Source organism: Falco rusticolus, chromosome 3 (assembly GCF_015220075.1).
Source record: "Falco rusticolus isolate bFalRus1 chromosome 3, bFalRus1.pri, whole genome shotgun sequence".
Taxonomy (NCBI): domain Eukaryota; kingdom Metazoa; phylum Chordata; class Aves; order Falconiformes; family Falconidae; genus Falco; species Falco rusticolus.
In genome coordinates this window covers 30,590,117-30,606,532 of record NC_051189.1, presented here as the reverse complement: position 1 = coordinate 30,606,532, position 16,416 = coordinate 30,590,117, and the positions used below count along the sequence as shown (strand labels likewise).

The 16,416-nt window shown below is 40.7% G+C and overlaps 1 protein-coding gene across 2 annotated transcripts in view; it reads right to left on the bottom strand.

Moving 5' to 3' along the window:
- Positions 1-7,149: 7,149 nt before the first annotated feature.
- Positions 7,150-16,416, bottom strand: part of RAD54B (RAD54 homolog B) — a 70,061-nt gene continuing 60,794 nt past the window's right edge. For both annotated transcript variants that reach the window (XM_037379575.1, XM_037379576.1), the window contains 5 exons: positions 15,875-16,050; positions 13,422-13,683; positions 11,043-11,109; positions 10,520-10,720; positions 7,150-7,437 (listed from right to left, as the gene is read on the bottom strand). In XM_037379575.1, coding sequence (XP_037235472.1) covers positions 7,220-7,437; positions 10,520-10,720; positions 11,043-11,109; positions 13,422-13,683; positions 15,875-16,050 — 924 coding nt within the window. In that variant the 3' untranslated portion in view covers positions 7,150-7,219. The remainder of the gene's footprint in view (positions 7,438-10,519; positions 10,721-11,042; positions 11,110-13,421; positions 13,684-15,874; positions 16,051-16,416) is intronic.

Sequence of the window (16,416 nt, the reverse complement as noted above, 5' to 3'; positions counted from 1 at the left end):
AGCCTGTGCCTGGACTGCAGCCCGTGGGAAGCATGGACACGGGAGAAGTTCATGAAGAACTGCAGCCCATGGGAGGCACCCCATGCTGGAGCAGGGGAAGAGAGCAAGGAGCGTTAGAGACAATGCGTGAACTGACCACGGCCCCCATTCCCCATCCCCTTGAGCTGCTCGGAGGTAGGAGGTAGAGGAATCAGGAGTGAATGGAGCCTGAGAAGAAGGGAGGGGTGGGGGCAAGGTGGTTTTAGATTTGTTCTTATTTCTTATTATCCTACTCTGATTTTGATTGGCAATACATTAATTTCCACAAGTCAAGTCTGTTTGCCCATGATGATGATTGCTGAATGATCTCCCTGTCCTTATCGCGACCCATGAGCCTTTAATTATATTTTCCCTCCCCTGTCCAGGCGAGGAGGGGGAGTCCCAGAGCAGCTTTGGTGGGCACCTGGCATCCAGCCAGGGTCAACCAACCACAATGGGTATTTGCCAAAGAGCAGCAGAATGGTGAGACTTGAGAACCATGGGGCTCATTACAGGATCTGGAGGAAATCATTCTCCTTCCTTTCACCAAGTTTGATGCTTCTTTTTAGTACTGGTATCTGGTTCCAACCTTGATTTCTTCACCACCTCATCCCCACCCATCCTGCTCACTCAGCAGGACCCCATCTTAGCCTCTGTCTGCCCAGTCACACACTCCCTCCTGCTTTTCCATCTCCTTGTCCCCCTAGGCCCCCTCCACTTCCTTTTCTCTCTCTCCAAGGGTCCTGATCTCACCGGTTTCCTTATCCCAGACCACCTTGGGTCTAGTTTTACTGCTCTGACCTGGTTATTTTTCCTCCTTGAGGTGGGTGGGATGTTGGTAGGCTGATTTAGCACACAGATGAGGCAGTTCCTTGCTGCATTTGTGCCCTGCCCAGCAGAAAGCAACTGGAAGCAGGAATTACAGGAAGAATCCCTTGAAACAGCTTGAGTCAGATTGCATTTAGTCACCCTGTGGGACGGTGGTGTATTCAGGGCCTGATCACAAGTAAACGCTCTGAGGGAACGCAGCTTGCTCAAGCTGGTAAAACTTAGTAGTTCTGAGTCTCATACGAGCCTTGTGCGGAAGAAAGCAGGAGACATTTTAGCTGCTCAAAAGAAAGAAGTCTTTACCACACATATTCCTACTGCCTTTTTCTTGCAAATATTAAAAAACTGGTGCAGATTCTAAGGGAACAGTGAAAAATGTGCTAATACAGGAGTCCTGCCTTTTCCCCCCATCTCTTCCCACCTCTATTTTAAGTTCTAATCCAAAATACAAAGACAAGTAGGCATTTCAGCAGAAGGGTTTCCAGTTCTGAAATAAGGACAAAACAAACTGTTTTCTCCACTGCTTTCTCCTACCCACAGTCTGAGAATCGTAGAATTATTTAGATTGGAGAAGACCTTTGAGATCATCAAGTCGAACTGTTAGTCCAGCATTGCCAGGTCCACCGCTAAACCATGTCCCCAAGTGCCACATCTATCACGTCTTTTAAATACCTCCAAGCATGGTGACTGATTAGCGGTTTTTGCTGAAGCTTTTGACCCAACACAAACATAGATCAGCTGGCAAGCAGGAAACTGATGCAGGGAAAATTTAGTCCGAACAGAAAAAGTAACAAATGAAGGAGAAAAGTGCTGTATAGTGGGAAGTCCTGGCCAGCTTTAGTGTTAGGGAGTACTGCTAACCCCTTCTGTATTTGTAGTACACATATCAAATACAACATCAGCCTAAGCAACCTGCAAAGGTTCATCTACTTACCTCAATGATTTGGGCATCTAACCGAGATCCCAGGTCTGCAAGGTTTTGGGTAAGCCTTGACTCCTGCACAGAACTCAGTGTTTACACAATGAGAGTGCCGAGGCTCCTGTGTCCAAACCAGCTCTGGGACAGGACAAAAACCCCATGAAAGGCAACACTTTCCAGCTGGAGGGAGAAAAGTTCAGGCTGCACTTCTATTGTTGAGCAGACTCCATCCCTCAGAAGGGACCTTGAAAAGTCAAGGGGCATGAGGGAACTCACCATTATGTGACATAACTCACACTCTAGAAAACTAAAGCCTGGGCCAAGGCACTCATAATGAAGAGAGGGAAAAGACCTTTGGCTAATTGACATAAAACACCCAAAATGCTAGCTTGCAGGGGCACAGGCTTTTGTCACAGTAACTGATATTTTGCCTGTTTGGAAAGAAATTTTTAAGAGGAGAATGAAGAGCATATGTTGTCAAGTGGGTATAAATCAAACTAAGCAAACAAAGGAACACAGGGAGAACACGGGCTGATGTCAAGGCTAAGAGAGAAGAGGCTGGAAGCAGAGAAAGCCACAGATTCCTTTAGACAGATATATTTCCTTCAGATCAGCTTAGTTTTCCACGCTGATGAAAAGCCAGGTGAAAGGTAGCAGCGACCAATGTACCTAACCAGGGAAGTTTCTAGCGGAACACCCGCAAGCTGGCTGCAGTGTTCAGTATTACTTACCTGGGTCCTGACGTGCGGTGCTCGTGCAGATACTGCCCCTCAAGAGTGGAAGGCTGCGTCATACGTTACAGCTCCTGTAAGTACCTATGTCTACAAAAGGAGTCTTGCTTTTGTACTAAGTAATAGCACACAAGGCATTGTTAAAACCAGATTTCAGTTCAGCCTATTCTTCAGTTACTCCATAAAGCCAGAAGTGGTTTTCCTCATTGTTCTTTATAGCCTTCCCAGATCTTCTAGCCACAAACACATCATTTATTTAAGCCACACATAAACAACCATGCCTTACATCAACTTTTCATTCAATGGAAAGCACATGAAAGATCTACTTTCCTTCTGTGTGTTACTTGCCTGCAAGGGCTGGAGTCTCTCTTTGCAAATTCCTGGTGGCAACCCCAAGCAGTTGTCAAAGCTTGTTCCATATTTGGCATTTTAAGAAATTCCCATGGGTTTAATCCATTACAGAATCATTCAGTCACCATTTGGCACCTTTTTTGTACCAGATGACAAGTCAAAGTATTCCATGATCTCTGAGGAAGGCAGACCCTTAACCGAATTTGATGTCAATCTTTTGTCAGAATGCAAAATGTATCTACTGCAGTTGCCATACAAAATTGTGTGACACCCAAAGCTTGTTATATGGTTCCCTGTCTAACAATAAGTGGATAGAGTTATAATTCAGATTGATATTCTGCAAGTGAATGATGATACAGGGTCACCATCTCAATCACAAAAAAACCTGAGCCAAGATTGTTAAAAAGCTGAATCAACAAAAACAGTCATATGAAACCAGTTTAAAAAAACCCTTGCTGCAGTATACAGAAATAAATAAAACACCACCCCCCCTTCTGCTTTTTAAAGTCAGGGCTGGTCTCAGTTGAGAACATGCAGTACACTTGTCTCTCTGGCAGTATGCCCTATACCAGAAGTAACAAATTTCTCCAAAATCCCCTCCTCCTAGCTAAGAGCTGGCAAGGAATACAATATTGATTGCTGAATCTGAGGGTGGAGGACAACCCTCCCTTCCCAGTGTGATTCAGCGACCTGCAGTAGCCATTCTAAGTAAGATCAGCAGACCATTCCTTAAGATTTTGAGCTCTTTTTCTGACAGGGTGAGCCCTCCTCTCCAAGCTTGCTAGCGCAAACCAGCTCAAATCAGTGTCATTCAAGGGGGGGGCCTACAACATGTCTCAGCTCAGATGGAGCACACCCTGACTTGATAACCTTCAACATCTCACACCTATAAAGGCACTGGGATGTTTAGTTGGTACTGCACTTGCTGCTTGCTGCCTGAGGCATACCTTTATGCTGATTCTGTAGCACTAATAAATGTCAAATACTGGCAACATTTGCTTAGCATTCATTAAAAGAATACATCGCTTGCCATTGTGCTTACACCTGTAGGTTCTGCTGCTTTTCATGCTGCACTGAAGAAGCCACCATTTGAGACCTGTTGTTAGGCAGACTTGCCTTATTCCTTGGCATGGGTCCATAACAACTACCACTTGGTAGATGAATGCTTGCATCCTTCAAAAACAGGAAAAGGCAACCAGGTACACTGATCAGCACCTTGTATTTCAAGCACTGCACTAGAACACAGCCATGGCTTAAACAGCCTTTGCCTGCCCCTTTCTGCACAGTAAAGTCTTGGATCTAGGATACTAGGAGTGATTGGTGGGACTGTGCAACATAAACTACATAGTGGTTTACAGCTGGCATCACTGTCAGTGAATCCAGAAGCCACATCTGAGACCAGGTGCTAGGACCTGACATGTGCCTTTCAGCACCAGCCACCTTCCCCATCCTCTACAGTTCCACAATTAAGAAAAGAGGCAACGTAACCTTGTAGAGACGTGAAATCCTCAATATACATTAGCACTCAACAGTCAGATTAGGGTAAATTCACCATAGGAACTTTTCCTAGTAGACATTTCTCACCTATGGGTGAAGACATTCACATATCCACATGCCACACTCTGTATGAAAACACTGATTATTATACTCTGACTATGTGAGCAGGATTGACTAGTCTCATTTTGCAGGCTGCTGTAGACTACTGTAGGAGAATCACAGATGGCATAATAAATTAGAGCCAGTATTCATGCTTCCTGTATTTTCTACAACCTATTCTACCAGTGAGAGACATAATTTTCCAGGATACATCAAACTGCAGAATCAGATTTTCAGTCTGCATCATGGGTACAACCAAGAAGCACATGCATACTTCCATCATACCCAGACATCATGAAGGATTATTGAGAGGTGTACATCTGGCTGGCTGGCCGGATGGATACTGGAAAAGCCTTCCACGAAGCATCACCACGCAGCTGCCACTGCCAGAGATCTGGGGCAGCTTGGCATAGCAGGACACAGACAGGGAATCACACAGAAGCTGTAACTGGCATTGTGCGTGTTTATATAGGTTGCTTTGGGCTTCTTAACCTTGAAGCAACATCACTTGGTGTGATAGCCTATCTGCCAGAAATCCCTCCCAGAACAATGATCTGAGCCTGGATCACCTTCACACGTGCAGCAGTATGTGCCTAGAGGCTCATCTTCTCTGGCCTCCCGAGAACTCTATGGTGGTCCAGCACCAGCTTTTTTTTTCACTTATTTAAAAACTGCCAAAATAAAACTACTCTGGAGGCCAAACGATAAAAGGGCTTCTCTGCCAGACCTGTGTTCTGCCAGCATGCAGCTATAGCTGTATTGTGTGAGGCAACACATGACATGACAGCAAGTAGGATTGCCTGAGAGCAGGACTCAACAGGTGAGGTGAGAAGGTCTGCTGAAATACCCCTGCAGGTATCTCCTGCCTTAGGCAGAGAGGATGAGACATGGCATGGTGTGGATCCTGGAGCAAAATTCCTTCTCTTATATGCCCAGGCTTCCTCAATGGCACTGCCAGCTGGTTTGCTCCAAACCAGAGTGGGCTCATGTGTGTTTGGTGGCGATGACCAGGTCCCACCAAAAAATCAGCGATGGGACCAAACTGGCATCTACTTGCAGATGTGAGAAACCACATATGAGATGAGCATCGGTAGAAGGCAGAGAATGCCTGCATGCCTCCTACAGACAGGGGCAGGTTCACAACTTACAGAATCTTACGGGCAGCACAGATCCAAGTATGATCAGTCTCAGATAATAATTAATTACGATAATCGTTATTATACAGATTGACTTAAATCTCTCTCTTGAGTTACAAAGCTGCAGGCAAACCTTGCCATTGCTAATGAAAATAAGCTGTGGGAACTGCAAGATATCAGACAGCCATTGTCTAACAGTGAACAGGCACCACAGCAGCACAGCACCTGGCTAAGTGTGACCATCACACTCCACCATATACGAGGTGAAGAAGAGGCTCTTTAACAGCCAGCCTCAAATGTTAAGGATTAAAGTCTGCCTATCAGCATAACTCTAATTGTTACCAAGAACATAATTTGCATGCCAAAAAGATGTTCGTAAAATGACTTTCTCAATCATTCTCTCACTTTGATCTTCATTATTTCCTGATGGCATTCAGCATTTAGGGTCAAATCAAACTCAAAAACCCTTTGAAATAAATGTGGATGGGAAAGAGATGTCAGTGCACGTGGCTTTCAGTTCCCAAACTGCATCAAAATGCAAGGAAGATGTTTGATGATGGGTTAGGATGGGCTGTGAACCCAGTGACAGTCTAGGGAAAGAGAGCACTAACTGTTACAGAGAACAAACTAATTTTAACTGTTTTCTGAAAGCTGGTTGGGCTTTTAGCCATTGCTATCACATGCACCAAATATCAAAAGGTTGTACATCATGCGGCACAATGCAGGATTACCACAGTGGAGCCCTGTTCTTGCTTCCCTCTTGGTCTTTCAAATTCTGTAATTTTGCAGTATTTCTGAAAATTATCCAACCTTCTGTTCTTCTGGGCCTTTCAAAGTACTTCACTTGAAAGCTGTAAACTGATTTCAAACTTTAGCACCTTCAAAGAAGAAACAAAATATAGTCATAAAATATACACCATGAAAACATTCTCAGTACTCCACTGTTTTGGAGAAGTGTCCTTTGAAGGAGTTAGCTAAACGTAGATAAGCCTGTACTCTGTACACCTGAGAAATGAAGTTTGTTTATTTTCCCAAATAAAAGCAACAGGATAGGAGAATTTCAGACTGTTTTGACACAGTGTCAAGCTGTGGTCTTCAGTTTTTGGACCTTAGTGGCTATTGCTCAAAGTTTCATTAAACTGTAAGTTCAAGAGAACACCTACCTTGTTACAAAGCCACAGTTATACAGATATGTAACTTTTCATTGTCAAAACAAAAATCCAGCCATAGTCTTGTTAACGCCGTATACTTGTATATAACATTGCCTAATATTATAAAATCTGGCTGAAGAGCTGCCAGCTTTACATGCAATAAATCATTATGATCACATGAAAACTACAAAACAAAGTAGACATACACTGGAATGAGCATAAAACCAATCTTACTAATTATGATATCAAAGGAACAGAAGATCGGAAAGCAAAGTTAGTTTTAAAAATCTGTATTATAATTATAGTAAGTATGATTAACTTAGTAATAATTGTAACTTTATATAAACACCAGGAATCGCATTTACCCAGAAACCTCATCAGAAATACATAAAACTGGACTTGACAAAAAGAACAAAAGGTAACTGCACATCAGTTGTTTATTGTACCTGTGAGGAGGAGGATGCAAGTGGTAGGGAAAGACAAGTTTTATTAGGTGGGGGAAGTTGGATTGGTTACATTCTGGAAAATGAAAGAAACATTCTCTTTTATCCTTTCAAGGAAAGGATCAGCCAGAGTCTGATGTTGCCCAGAGAAATGTTTCCATTGCATCAGCTGTGACATGGAGAGCAGTTTCTTTGAATTAGACTTCTCATGGTTTTGTCCAAGCTGGCAACTTCTAGATACAGAAAACTTTTCTGAGGAAGGATCTAAAAAAACATGATGAAGTAGACTAATCAGAGAAAACTAATGCAGAAAATTCCAGTCTGAATCAATAAGCCAGTTGGTGATAACAAATGAGAGAAAAATAAAACAGCATGTACAATCCTTCTACATCAATGAAACCCAAACATATGTATCCATAGTAAGAGGGGAAATGTTGTTTCTTGCTCATTGACTGAGTTTATCAAAATCACCATATGCTAGCATAAAGACAAATCCTTTTACACATGGATGGTAAAGGAAATTTTTTATCTGGTAATTCCCTTTCTTTGGTCTTCCTAATTCTGTGACATTTGGGCTGCTCCCATTCTTTAAGTAAATCTGAATTTAGAAGTACATTGCAGCAAGATTCACGCTAGCTTCTGTTTCCTCCCAGAGAAGTCATTCCAACCAGCTAAGAGTAGTTTGAATAGCTATTTCATTGACTCAGCACACTAGAGCTGTGCACTCCGTGCGTCCAGATTATGCCAAGTTGTTCAATATACAAAATATTGTATACTGTATATCACAGTAAGGAAAATACTATTGCTGTGAAGCACAAAGACAGGAATTCATTCAACAAAGGATCCTAAACCCCAGTACAGTACCATGTCATTGCAGGGTATGTGACATATTGCTGAATTCATGACTCATCTGATGCATGTGATAAATGAAGAAATTTTGGATATTTAAAAAAATGCATCACTGCTGTTACTGGTTTAAAAGCTGCTGTCAAATATTTCCATAACAGTGTTATGTGCTCCTTATGAAAGACCAGTGATATGAGCAACATGATGACTCAGAGCATGCTTGAGTTTTTTAAAGTTTTGGAGAGCCCATAAAGACTCACATATGCAAGAGTTTCCTTCCTTTTGACTGACATATGATGCACATTTGCACTAGACTTGAAACATATTCTTTTACTGGCCAGAAGAAAATTTAGAATAGATACTCTTATCAAGTCCTTACAGATTCTGCATTCCTAACTCCATAAATTAAACCACAATCAGGTAAAACAATAGGCTTACAGGTTTGTAGCTGATCTGAAAGCCAGCAGAATAACAAGAAACCCATCTGCATGACCCATGCACAGCTAATTTCTTCAAGACTCCTGTGGTTTCCTAAAGATGGTCCTAGTGTGAATGGACAACAGGAGCTTGGTCAAGAATATCCAGTCTCATTGGTATGTCTAATAGAGATCATCGTGAAAAGTTCTTATATTGTGAAGTCTGTATTATATTCTTTGGTTCCTCTTTGGTTTATCTTTTGAATCCTACTTTCTAGAAATGGAGGAGACAAATCAGTGAAAGTTCTTGGCTTTTTCTGTGCTCCAGTATCTATCCCCAGTAACCTGGAATCTGCTTCCTTGATGAAGTAATTTGACAGCTTTCTGTTCTTAGGAAAGGCAAAGAGACCAACTAGTGGTAGCTGCATTCTGGGGTGATCAGACTGAAGACCATGACTCACAACAATATGACTAGGGAACAGATGAGCCAGTTTGCCTTCTCCTCTTTAGGAAATCAAACCTTCCCCTCACTCTGCCTTTTCCACCACTCAAGTCTAAGAATGACCTTCAGATTTTTCCTTGATTTACAGCAAAAGGTTGTTCACTGGGACCGGGATATAATTACCCTTGAGGAAGTCCTGGTTACAGGATCCAAGAGACCAATGCTGTAGTCAAATTGATGGAACCAATATGTATTCAAAGCATAAGATAAGCAGTTAAGAGTGTTAAGACAACTGCAAAATGCTAAGTAAAATTATATCCACCAGTGTTCTTCACAGGAACAAAATTTCTCTGCATTTCTGCAGTCGAGGAGCTCTAACTGCTTTGCTGCACATCAGTGAGAAAATCTGGTTAACATTTAACACTAAACATGCCTTTTCCACACAGATCCTGTAATAGCACCTAGGTAGAGTCTGGTAATATATTTTAGAACATCACTTACTCATGCAAAAACAGAAGGTCTAATTTTTCAATCATTAAAGAAAGATACAAAGACAATGAAATCAGTATGTGGAGCAAGAATAAAGGAAAAAAGTAAAATTCTTACGGCTACAGAAGCACGGTGCTTTCACTAGCCAAGTTCTCCCTATTTTGGGTAGAATGAGATAAGAAAGGAACACAACTCTAGCCTATTACCTGGAGACACGCAAACCATCAAGCAAAACAGCCTCATTGAATCTGTATTACTTAATTTCTTGCCCATGTCTGTTAAGAATACACACTCTTGTACCCATTTGTTTGGTTCTTTTTACTGTGGTATCTGTGTGCATCTAGAAGGTATCACTATTGGTACCTCACTATTACAGCTGTAAATAGTGTACATCCATATTTCATGCCTGAAGGAAAGAAACATACCAGGGCAATAGACACTCTTTCCTTTAAGAAACTAGATGAGCTAAAAAAATTAGCATGGATAAGATGTAGACATAACCTATGATAATATTGTTTTTTTAATCCTGCTCCTAACTCAAACCTATATACCTGTATGCAGCAAGGTATTAAATTAATTTTGATATGCCAAAAGAACAAGAGACAGGTCCCTACAGAAAGGATTGATGTGAATATTTGCAACTTGGCATCACAGCTGCTAGGGGATCTTTCAGCATTTCTCAAATAACTATTTTAATCATCCTGCATCAGCTTTAGTTAATAACTGTGAAATGAAGGCTTATATTCAAAGATCTGGCATAGATCTTCATCTGGTATAGCTGTCCTTAGAGAAACAGCTTTTGAACTAGCCCTTGCCAGCTACTCATTACTGTGCTTGAAAATTTAGAAACAAAATACCATATAGTGTCATTTGGTTGTAACACATCACTAGTTGAGCTGGCCATAGCTAATTCAAGGAATTAAGACGCATGATACACAGATTTATTGTTTTTGCAAAGAATGAATCTTTTCTCCTCCTCATCTTGTGAAGGGCTCCTATGGATTAGAAAAATCAGCCAATATCTGCAAGATCCCATAATGAACATCATTACTTCAATCCTATTTTACTGAGCATCAGAGTTTTCTCCAGTGACAGACTATGTATTCAGAATGGATGTACTTCCTCAGCAATGGCCAGAGATAATGAAACTCACTTTGATGGTCTTTCTTTCCCATACAGTCGCACTCAAGCAAGTCATGGGTAACACAGCTGGAATCTTCATGAAGAGTAAAGAGATTTTTAAGCTCCTCAGTGGAAAACCGGATGTTTTCAGATGTCTTGGAAAGGTCTACAACTGCCCCAGAAAGGTCTTGTTTGCTGATCTGTCTTTGATAAATCTTTTCTTCTATTGAGCCTGTATTGGAAGAAAAAAAAAGAAAAAAGATATACTGGGATACTTTTTGACCAGTAATTGTCAAGAAGTCAAATCCTTTTCCTGATAACAGTATTCATAGGAAATGCTAAAGCTATATATAAACACTATTTTCAGTTATGCAAGTAAAAGTAAAGCAAAGGCAAATGAATCATTGTGATGTTATTATTTTGACTGAATTCAGAACAAATTATATATATTTTTAAAGAATTAATTATTTCCACAAACACTCCCTCCCTCTCTTTTATGGACAACATTTCAATAGCTGTCTTACTATAGGGTATGTTTGAGCACCATCTCTGACCTGTGGTTAGCAGTCTGTAGATATAGACAGCATGTTTCTGACCATCTCTCCACACTCTAGCCATTGCCTGAAGAAAGCAAAAAGATGAAGAGTATTAACAGCCTGCCATACAATGGTATTTCAACTACAGCTTTTAGCCTCCACTAACTGCCAGTTCTGCTAGCTCATTCAAAAAGATGTTACTCAAAGCATTCCTCAATAACTGTCTTTATTTTTACAGAAATCTTCTGGTATTAGCTGTAAATAATTTTGAAAATATAATTTACTTTCTGCCATTTACACTACCCTTTCTTTCTGTGTACTATAGTAGGAAAGCAGGGGTTTCAGCTCTTTCCTGCCAGAAATCCTCTCTTCATATGTTTCCCAAGCATAGCAACTGTTTAATATTTCAGAAATACTCATCATTCTCACTCAGCTCCAAAATTTTTTTTGCCACAATACATCTTAAAAATGACTTCTCCATCTCTTTTAAAATTGTAAAATTAGTGTTTACACCCCCTTTAATTCTTAAACAAAATGCAACCGAGTACTGTTACATGATTTTTTTTTCAAACACATAAGGGTTACACCTACATACTGGGTACAAGTACCCACAACATGGTTTGCGGTCTTTGGCAACCTGTAGCAATTCTGACTGATTTAGCAGACTGTGTTTCCAGTAACAAGACAAGTGATACATGAGGTACTAATTCACACTTGGAAGAGGAGCAGGGCCAAGTATCAGAACTTATTTCAGGTATTAAGCACACAGCATTACCATAAAAAGTTTTTTACTGCATTTATAAAAAGATTCTTTTAATTGTTATTATTAAGGACAATTTTAACTGAGCATTCTTATGCCAGCTAAATAATCCCTTGAGTCCAACAGTGCCATTACAAGAATAGCACAGCACTGGCTTTGTTTTCTTTCTTTTGGCATCACTGCCATGTGATTTGCTCATTCTCTTAATTCTCATCAGAACCTCTCCCTTTTTCTCAGGTATTGCAAATTGACAGCAACATTTGCTATGAAGTTTAATCATGTTTTTCTTCTCCTTTTAGACACACAGCAATTTCCAGTTAAAAAGAGGTCAGGAGACAAAGGGGACAGATGACTCACTCCTCCAAAGAAATCAAAATTTAATCTTTTCATTCTTTACTGCAAGAGGGCTTCTAATGATCCCAATATATAGTATGAGAGAGAAATATTTCTTCTTTTCTTCTCAAAAAGACTTTTCCTTCAGTATTGTACTTGTCCAGATGCAATGTGATAACTGGGTAGCAACAAGATGAGCCCAAAGAGTGCTGGTGAATGGAGTTACATCCAGTCGGTGGCTGGTCACAAGTGCGGTCCCCCAAGGCTCAGTACTGGGTGCAGTCCTGTTTAATATCTTTACTGACAATCTGGACGAGGGGATCGAGGGCACCCTCAGTGAGCTGGCAGGTGACACCAAGCTTAGAGGGAGTGTTGCTCTGCTGTTGGGCAGGAGGCTCTGCAGAGGGATCTGGGCAGGCTGGACCGATGGGCCGAGCCCAGTTGTAGGAGGTTCAACCAGGCTCAGTGCCGGGCCCTGCCCTTGGGTCACAGCAGCCCCAGGCAGCGCTGCAGGCTGGGGCAGAGCGGCTGGGAAGCTGCCTGGGGGAGAAGGGCCTGGGGGAGCTGGCTGACGGCCGGCTGGGCATGAGCCAGCAGTGTGCCCGGGGGGGCAAGGGGGCCCACAGCATCCTGGCCTGTATCAGAAACAGTGTGGCCAGCAGGACCAGGGCGGTGATCGTCCCCCTGTACTCGGCACTTGTGAGGCCGCACCTCGAATCCTGGGTTCAGGTTTGGGCCCCTCGCTGCAAGAGGGACATTGAGGTGCTGGAGTGTGTCCAGAGAAGGGCAGCGGAGCTGGTGAAGGGTCTGGAGCACAGGTCTTGTGAAGAGCGGCTGAGGGACCTGGGGTTGTTTATTCTGGAGAAAAGGAGGCTCGGGGGGACCTTGTTGCTCTCTACAGCTGCCTGAGAGGAGGCTGTAGGCAGGGGGCGGTCGGTCTCTTCTCCCAGATAACAAGCAACAGGACAAGAGGAAATGCCCTCAAGTTACACCAGGGGAGGTTCAGATCGGATATTAGGAAAAATTTCTTCACTGGAAGGGTGGTCAAACACTGGAACAGGCTGCCCAGGGATGTCATGGAATCACCACCCCTGGAAGTGTTTAAAAGATGTGTAGATGCGGTGCTTAGGGACAAGGTTTAGTGGTGGACTTGGCAGTCCCAGGTTCACAGTTGGACTTGATGATCTTAAAGGTCTTTTTCAACCTAAATGATTCTATGATTCAACTTAAAGCCAGGTATTTCAAAACCAGCCAAGAAATCATTATGCCCATCCCAACCCACATGTACAGAGTTGTTATCAGACCTGAATATCTGTAGCTGGATTCCAGTCGATATCATACAGGATCAAGTGAGATGCTCCAACCAGATTCAGTCCTACTCCACCAGCCTTTGAACTCAGCAAAAAGACAAAAGCTGGACTGAATTTACTATTAAAGGTATCAACAATCTGTTGTCTCTGGGAGACAGGAGTATGTCCATCAAGCCTGGTATAAGAGTATCCATAACGTTTGCACATCTCTTGCAATACGTTTAATGTCTGAGTGTAATTGGATACAAGTACGACTCTGTCAAATGGTAAAACAAAGTTATCTTATCATCTTAGACCCTGGTAAAGTTAAAGTCATAAATAACAAATTACTGAAGACATCTAAGAAGGTAAAATTACAAGTCAAGCAAAAATTACACATGAACCTGAGGTTACTCATACTTCCTAAGAAATAAAACATCTTCTATTATTTGAAGCACATACGAGATCTGGATACATTACACCTACTGTCAAGCATTCAAATGGTAAATAATGAATATTTTCCTTTGCAACAGAATTTGGCTTAATGCACAGGTTGCAGAGATCCAGAACCATCCACAAAGACAGATTTTTTTTTTTAAAAAAAAATGTTTATACAAAATGGCTGTTGTTAAGACAGCATTTGCAGAGGGTAGTGCTAATAAATTATATATGACTACTTACTGAAAAAGCTATTGTGAACTTCTGTATACAATCTCAGAAAATTCTAATAAACAAGATCATGAAAACAGTGACTCTTTCCTGCTTTTCATGACTGAAAAGAACTGTGATGAAGGATAGTGAAAGATATCACAAACAATATAGTCTGGATTTTTGGTTTGGTTTGGTTTTGTTTTTAAAGCAAAATCAGTCTGATCCCTTACACTAATGACCAATACTTGCTGTTTTTTCTCTGAAATTTTGACTAAATCAGTTTAGAGATCTGCAAATCTAGAATTTCTGTCCTCCCAGATATTGAGGAGGATTCTACTGAGTGGACAAAGAAAGATCATTTTAATTAAGCCATAAATAAAATTATAAGAGCAATTTAGCATTTTCTGACAGATCTTATTTGGAGGTCTTTTATAATCTAAACTAGATGTAACCAATTTCATCACAGGTGATCCATTTTCAAAAATAATTTTGATTAAAAACAAATACAGAAGAACTAGACAAATAATTCCAGGGAAAATCTGATAAATCAGTATTTTAAAATGTTTTAAAGTATTTTTATTGTTGCACTTCACAACTGAACTGCATCCAAGACTTGGTGATATTTTTTGGTCAGTCAACACCAAATTCACACCTTCATTTTCACTGAAAAACAGAATATGAACTTCAGAAGAGGACTGGATTTGAGTCTGTGTATTGCAAAAACTGTTTAGTACTAATGACAGCAGAGAAACAAAAGAAAAAGAAACATAAACAGCACTGAATTAAAGCAACCAAACTTTGAAAAGTGTAAAATAATGCCCCGACACCAGCTGTAACTCAGCAGCTCCTATAGCACTGATACAGGGAGAGGTGGTTTTTTCCTGATAGTCCTGTTTCTTTTGATCTACAGGAAATAAGGTCGGTACATTTTGATATTTAGCTGTCATTGGTTTCAACGGATGTTAAGCATACAAACTCCACCAATAGGCTCAACTTTCTGATTTGTAAAAAGAGAACATCTTCAAATTCCTTTAACATCAGTGTCAAGAGATCTGATGTTACTTCCCGCTACTGAATTACAGCATGTCCTATTTAAGCATCAATTTTTTTAAATAGAAGTTAAAAGCTAAATAGTTTTGGAATAGCTGGGCTTTAAGGCATGAGCCCATAAAAATGTTATCATGGGACAAAAGGTCATGTGCGATTTCCATGAATCAGCATTTGAACAGTAACTAACCATGTGCATCCTATTACCCCATGATAAACAGAGGTTTTCCTACATGTCAGTGGCATTTACCACAGGGAAATCAACAGCTGCTGTGCAAGTTTGTCTGTTGAGATTGCATACCCTGAACAGAAAATGCAGCAAGGACTGAGCAGTTAAACGTGATTAAAGAGGAAATAATTTATAATCTAGTAATTAAAAATATTTTAGTGCAATTTAAAATATTTAATACATTAATACATCTCCTCAAGGAGATATAAAGCATTGGAAAGCCTCTGCAAGTAAAGATAATATGTCATAGTACAGGGGCTGTAGCAAACTATCTTACTTCCTGGAACTTGGTATGAAAAATGTAAGTATCTTTATCTGGAAAAAATATGAAGAGCATCTTTGAAAATGATGTCACCTGTAAATGCTAGTTTAGTAATTAAAAAGGAGGAGCCAGGAGTACAATGCATAAATATGCTTTGCACCTCTGCAAAAAGTTGCAATGCCTTTATTTTGAATATTACATCCCCATGCATTTGAAAAGCAAAATAATATCCAGAAGGTCACTCCCATTATCACCCTTTTACCTTTCTTTCACACTTGCCTTTCAGAAGAGCTGAGCTCATGTATTGCTGCTAACAACTTCACCAGCACCTGCAATTTTCCTGAGTCAGTTTCTGAGAAAGTGTCCAAAGTATAATTTTGTGGAAAAGCATCTATTAGACCTTCGTAGAGGCTGGACTCATCATGTTCATCAGACAAAGGATCAGAGCTTTTTTCCTATTGAAAATAAAAAAAATTAAGTTCCCTAAACCCTCTAACATGTTTTGGGTTCTTTTAAACTTTGCTATACTTTTATTACAAAGACAAAAGGAGGTATCAAAAGCTGCCACAAAGTAGTGTATCATGTGAGCATGACAACGTCCCAATACTGGACTGAAAACACAGTTTTAAAATACTGATAGTGTTTATTTTGTTTTATACCCTCAATCTATGATGTTGTTTGCAGCTCAGTAGAAAGCTGAAATACTTAAAATGGAAAAATACATTCTACTTATCTACTTAAACAACCACACAGGTGTACACCCACAGCAAAGCCTTATCTAAAACTTGGGACAGGGGACGGAATTCGATATTCTGTTTATT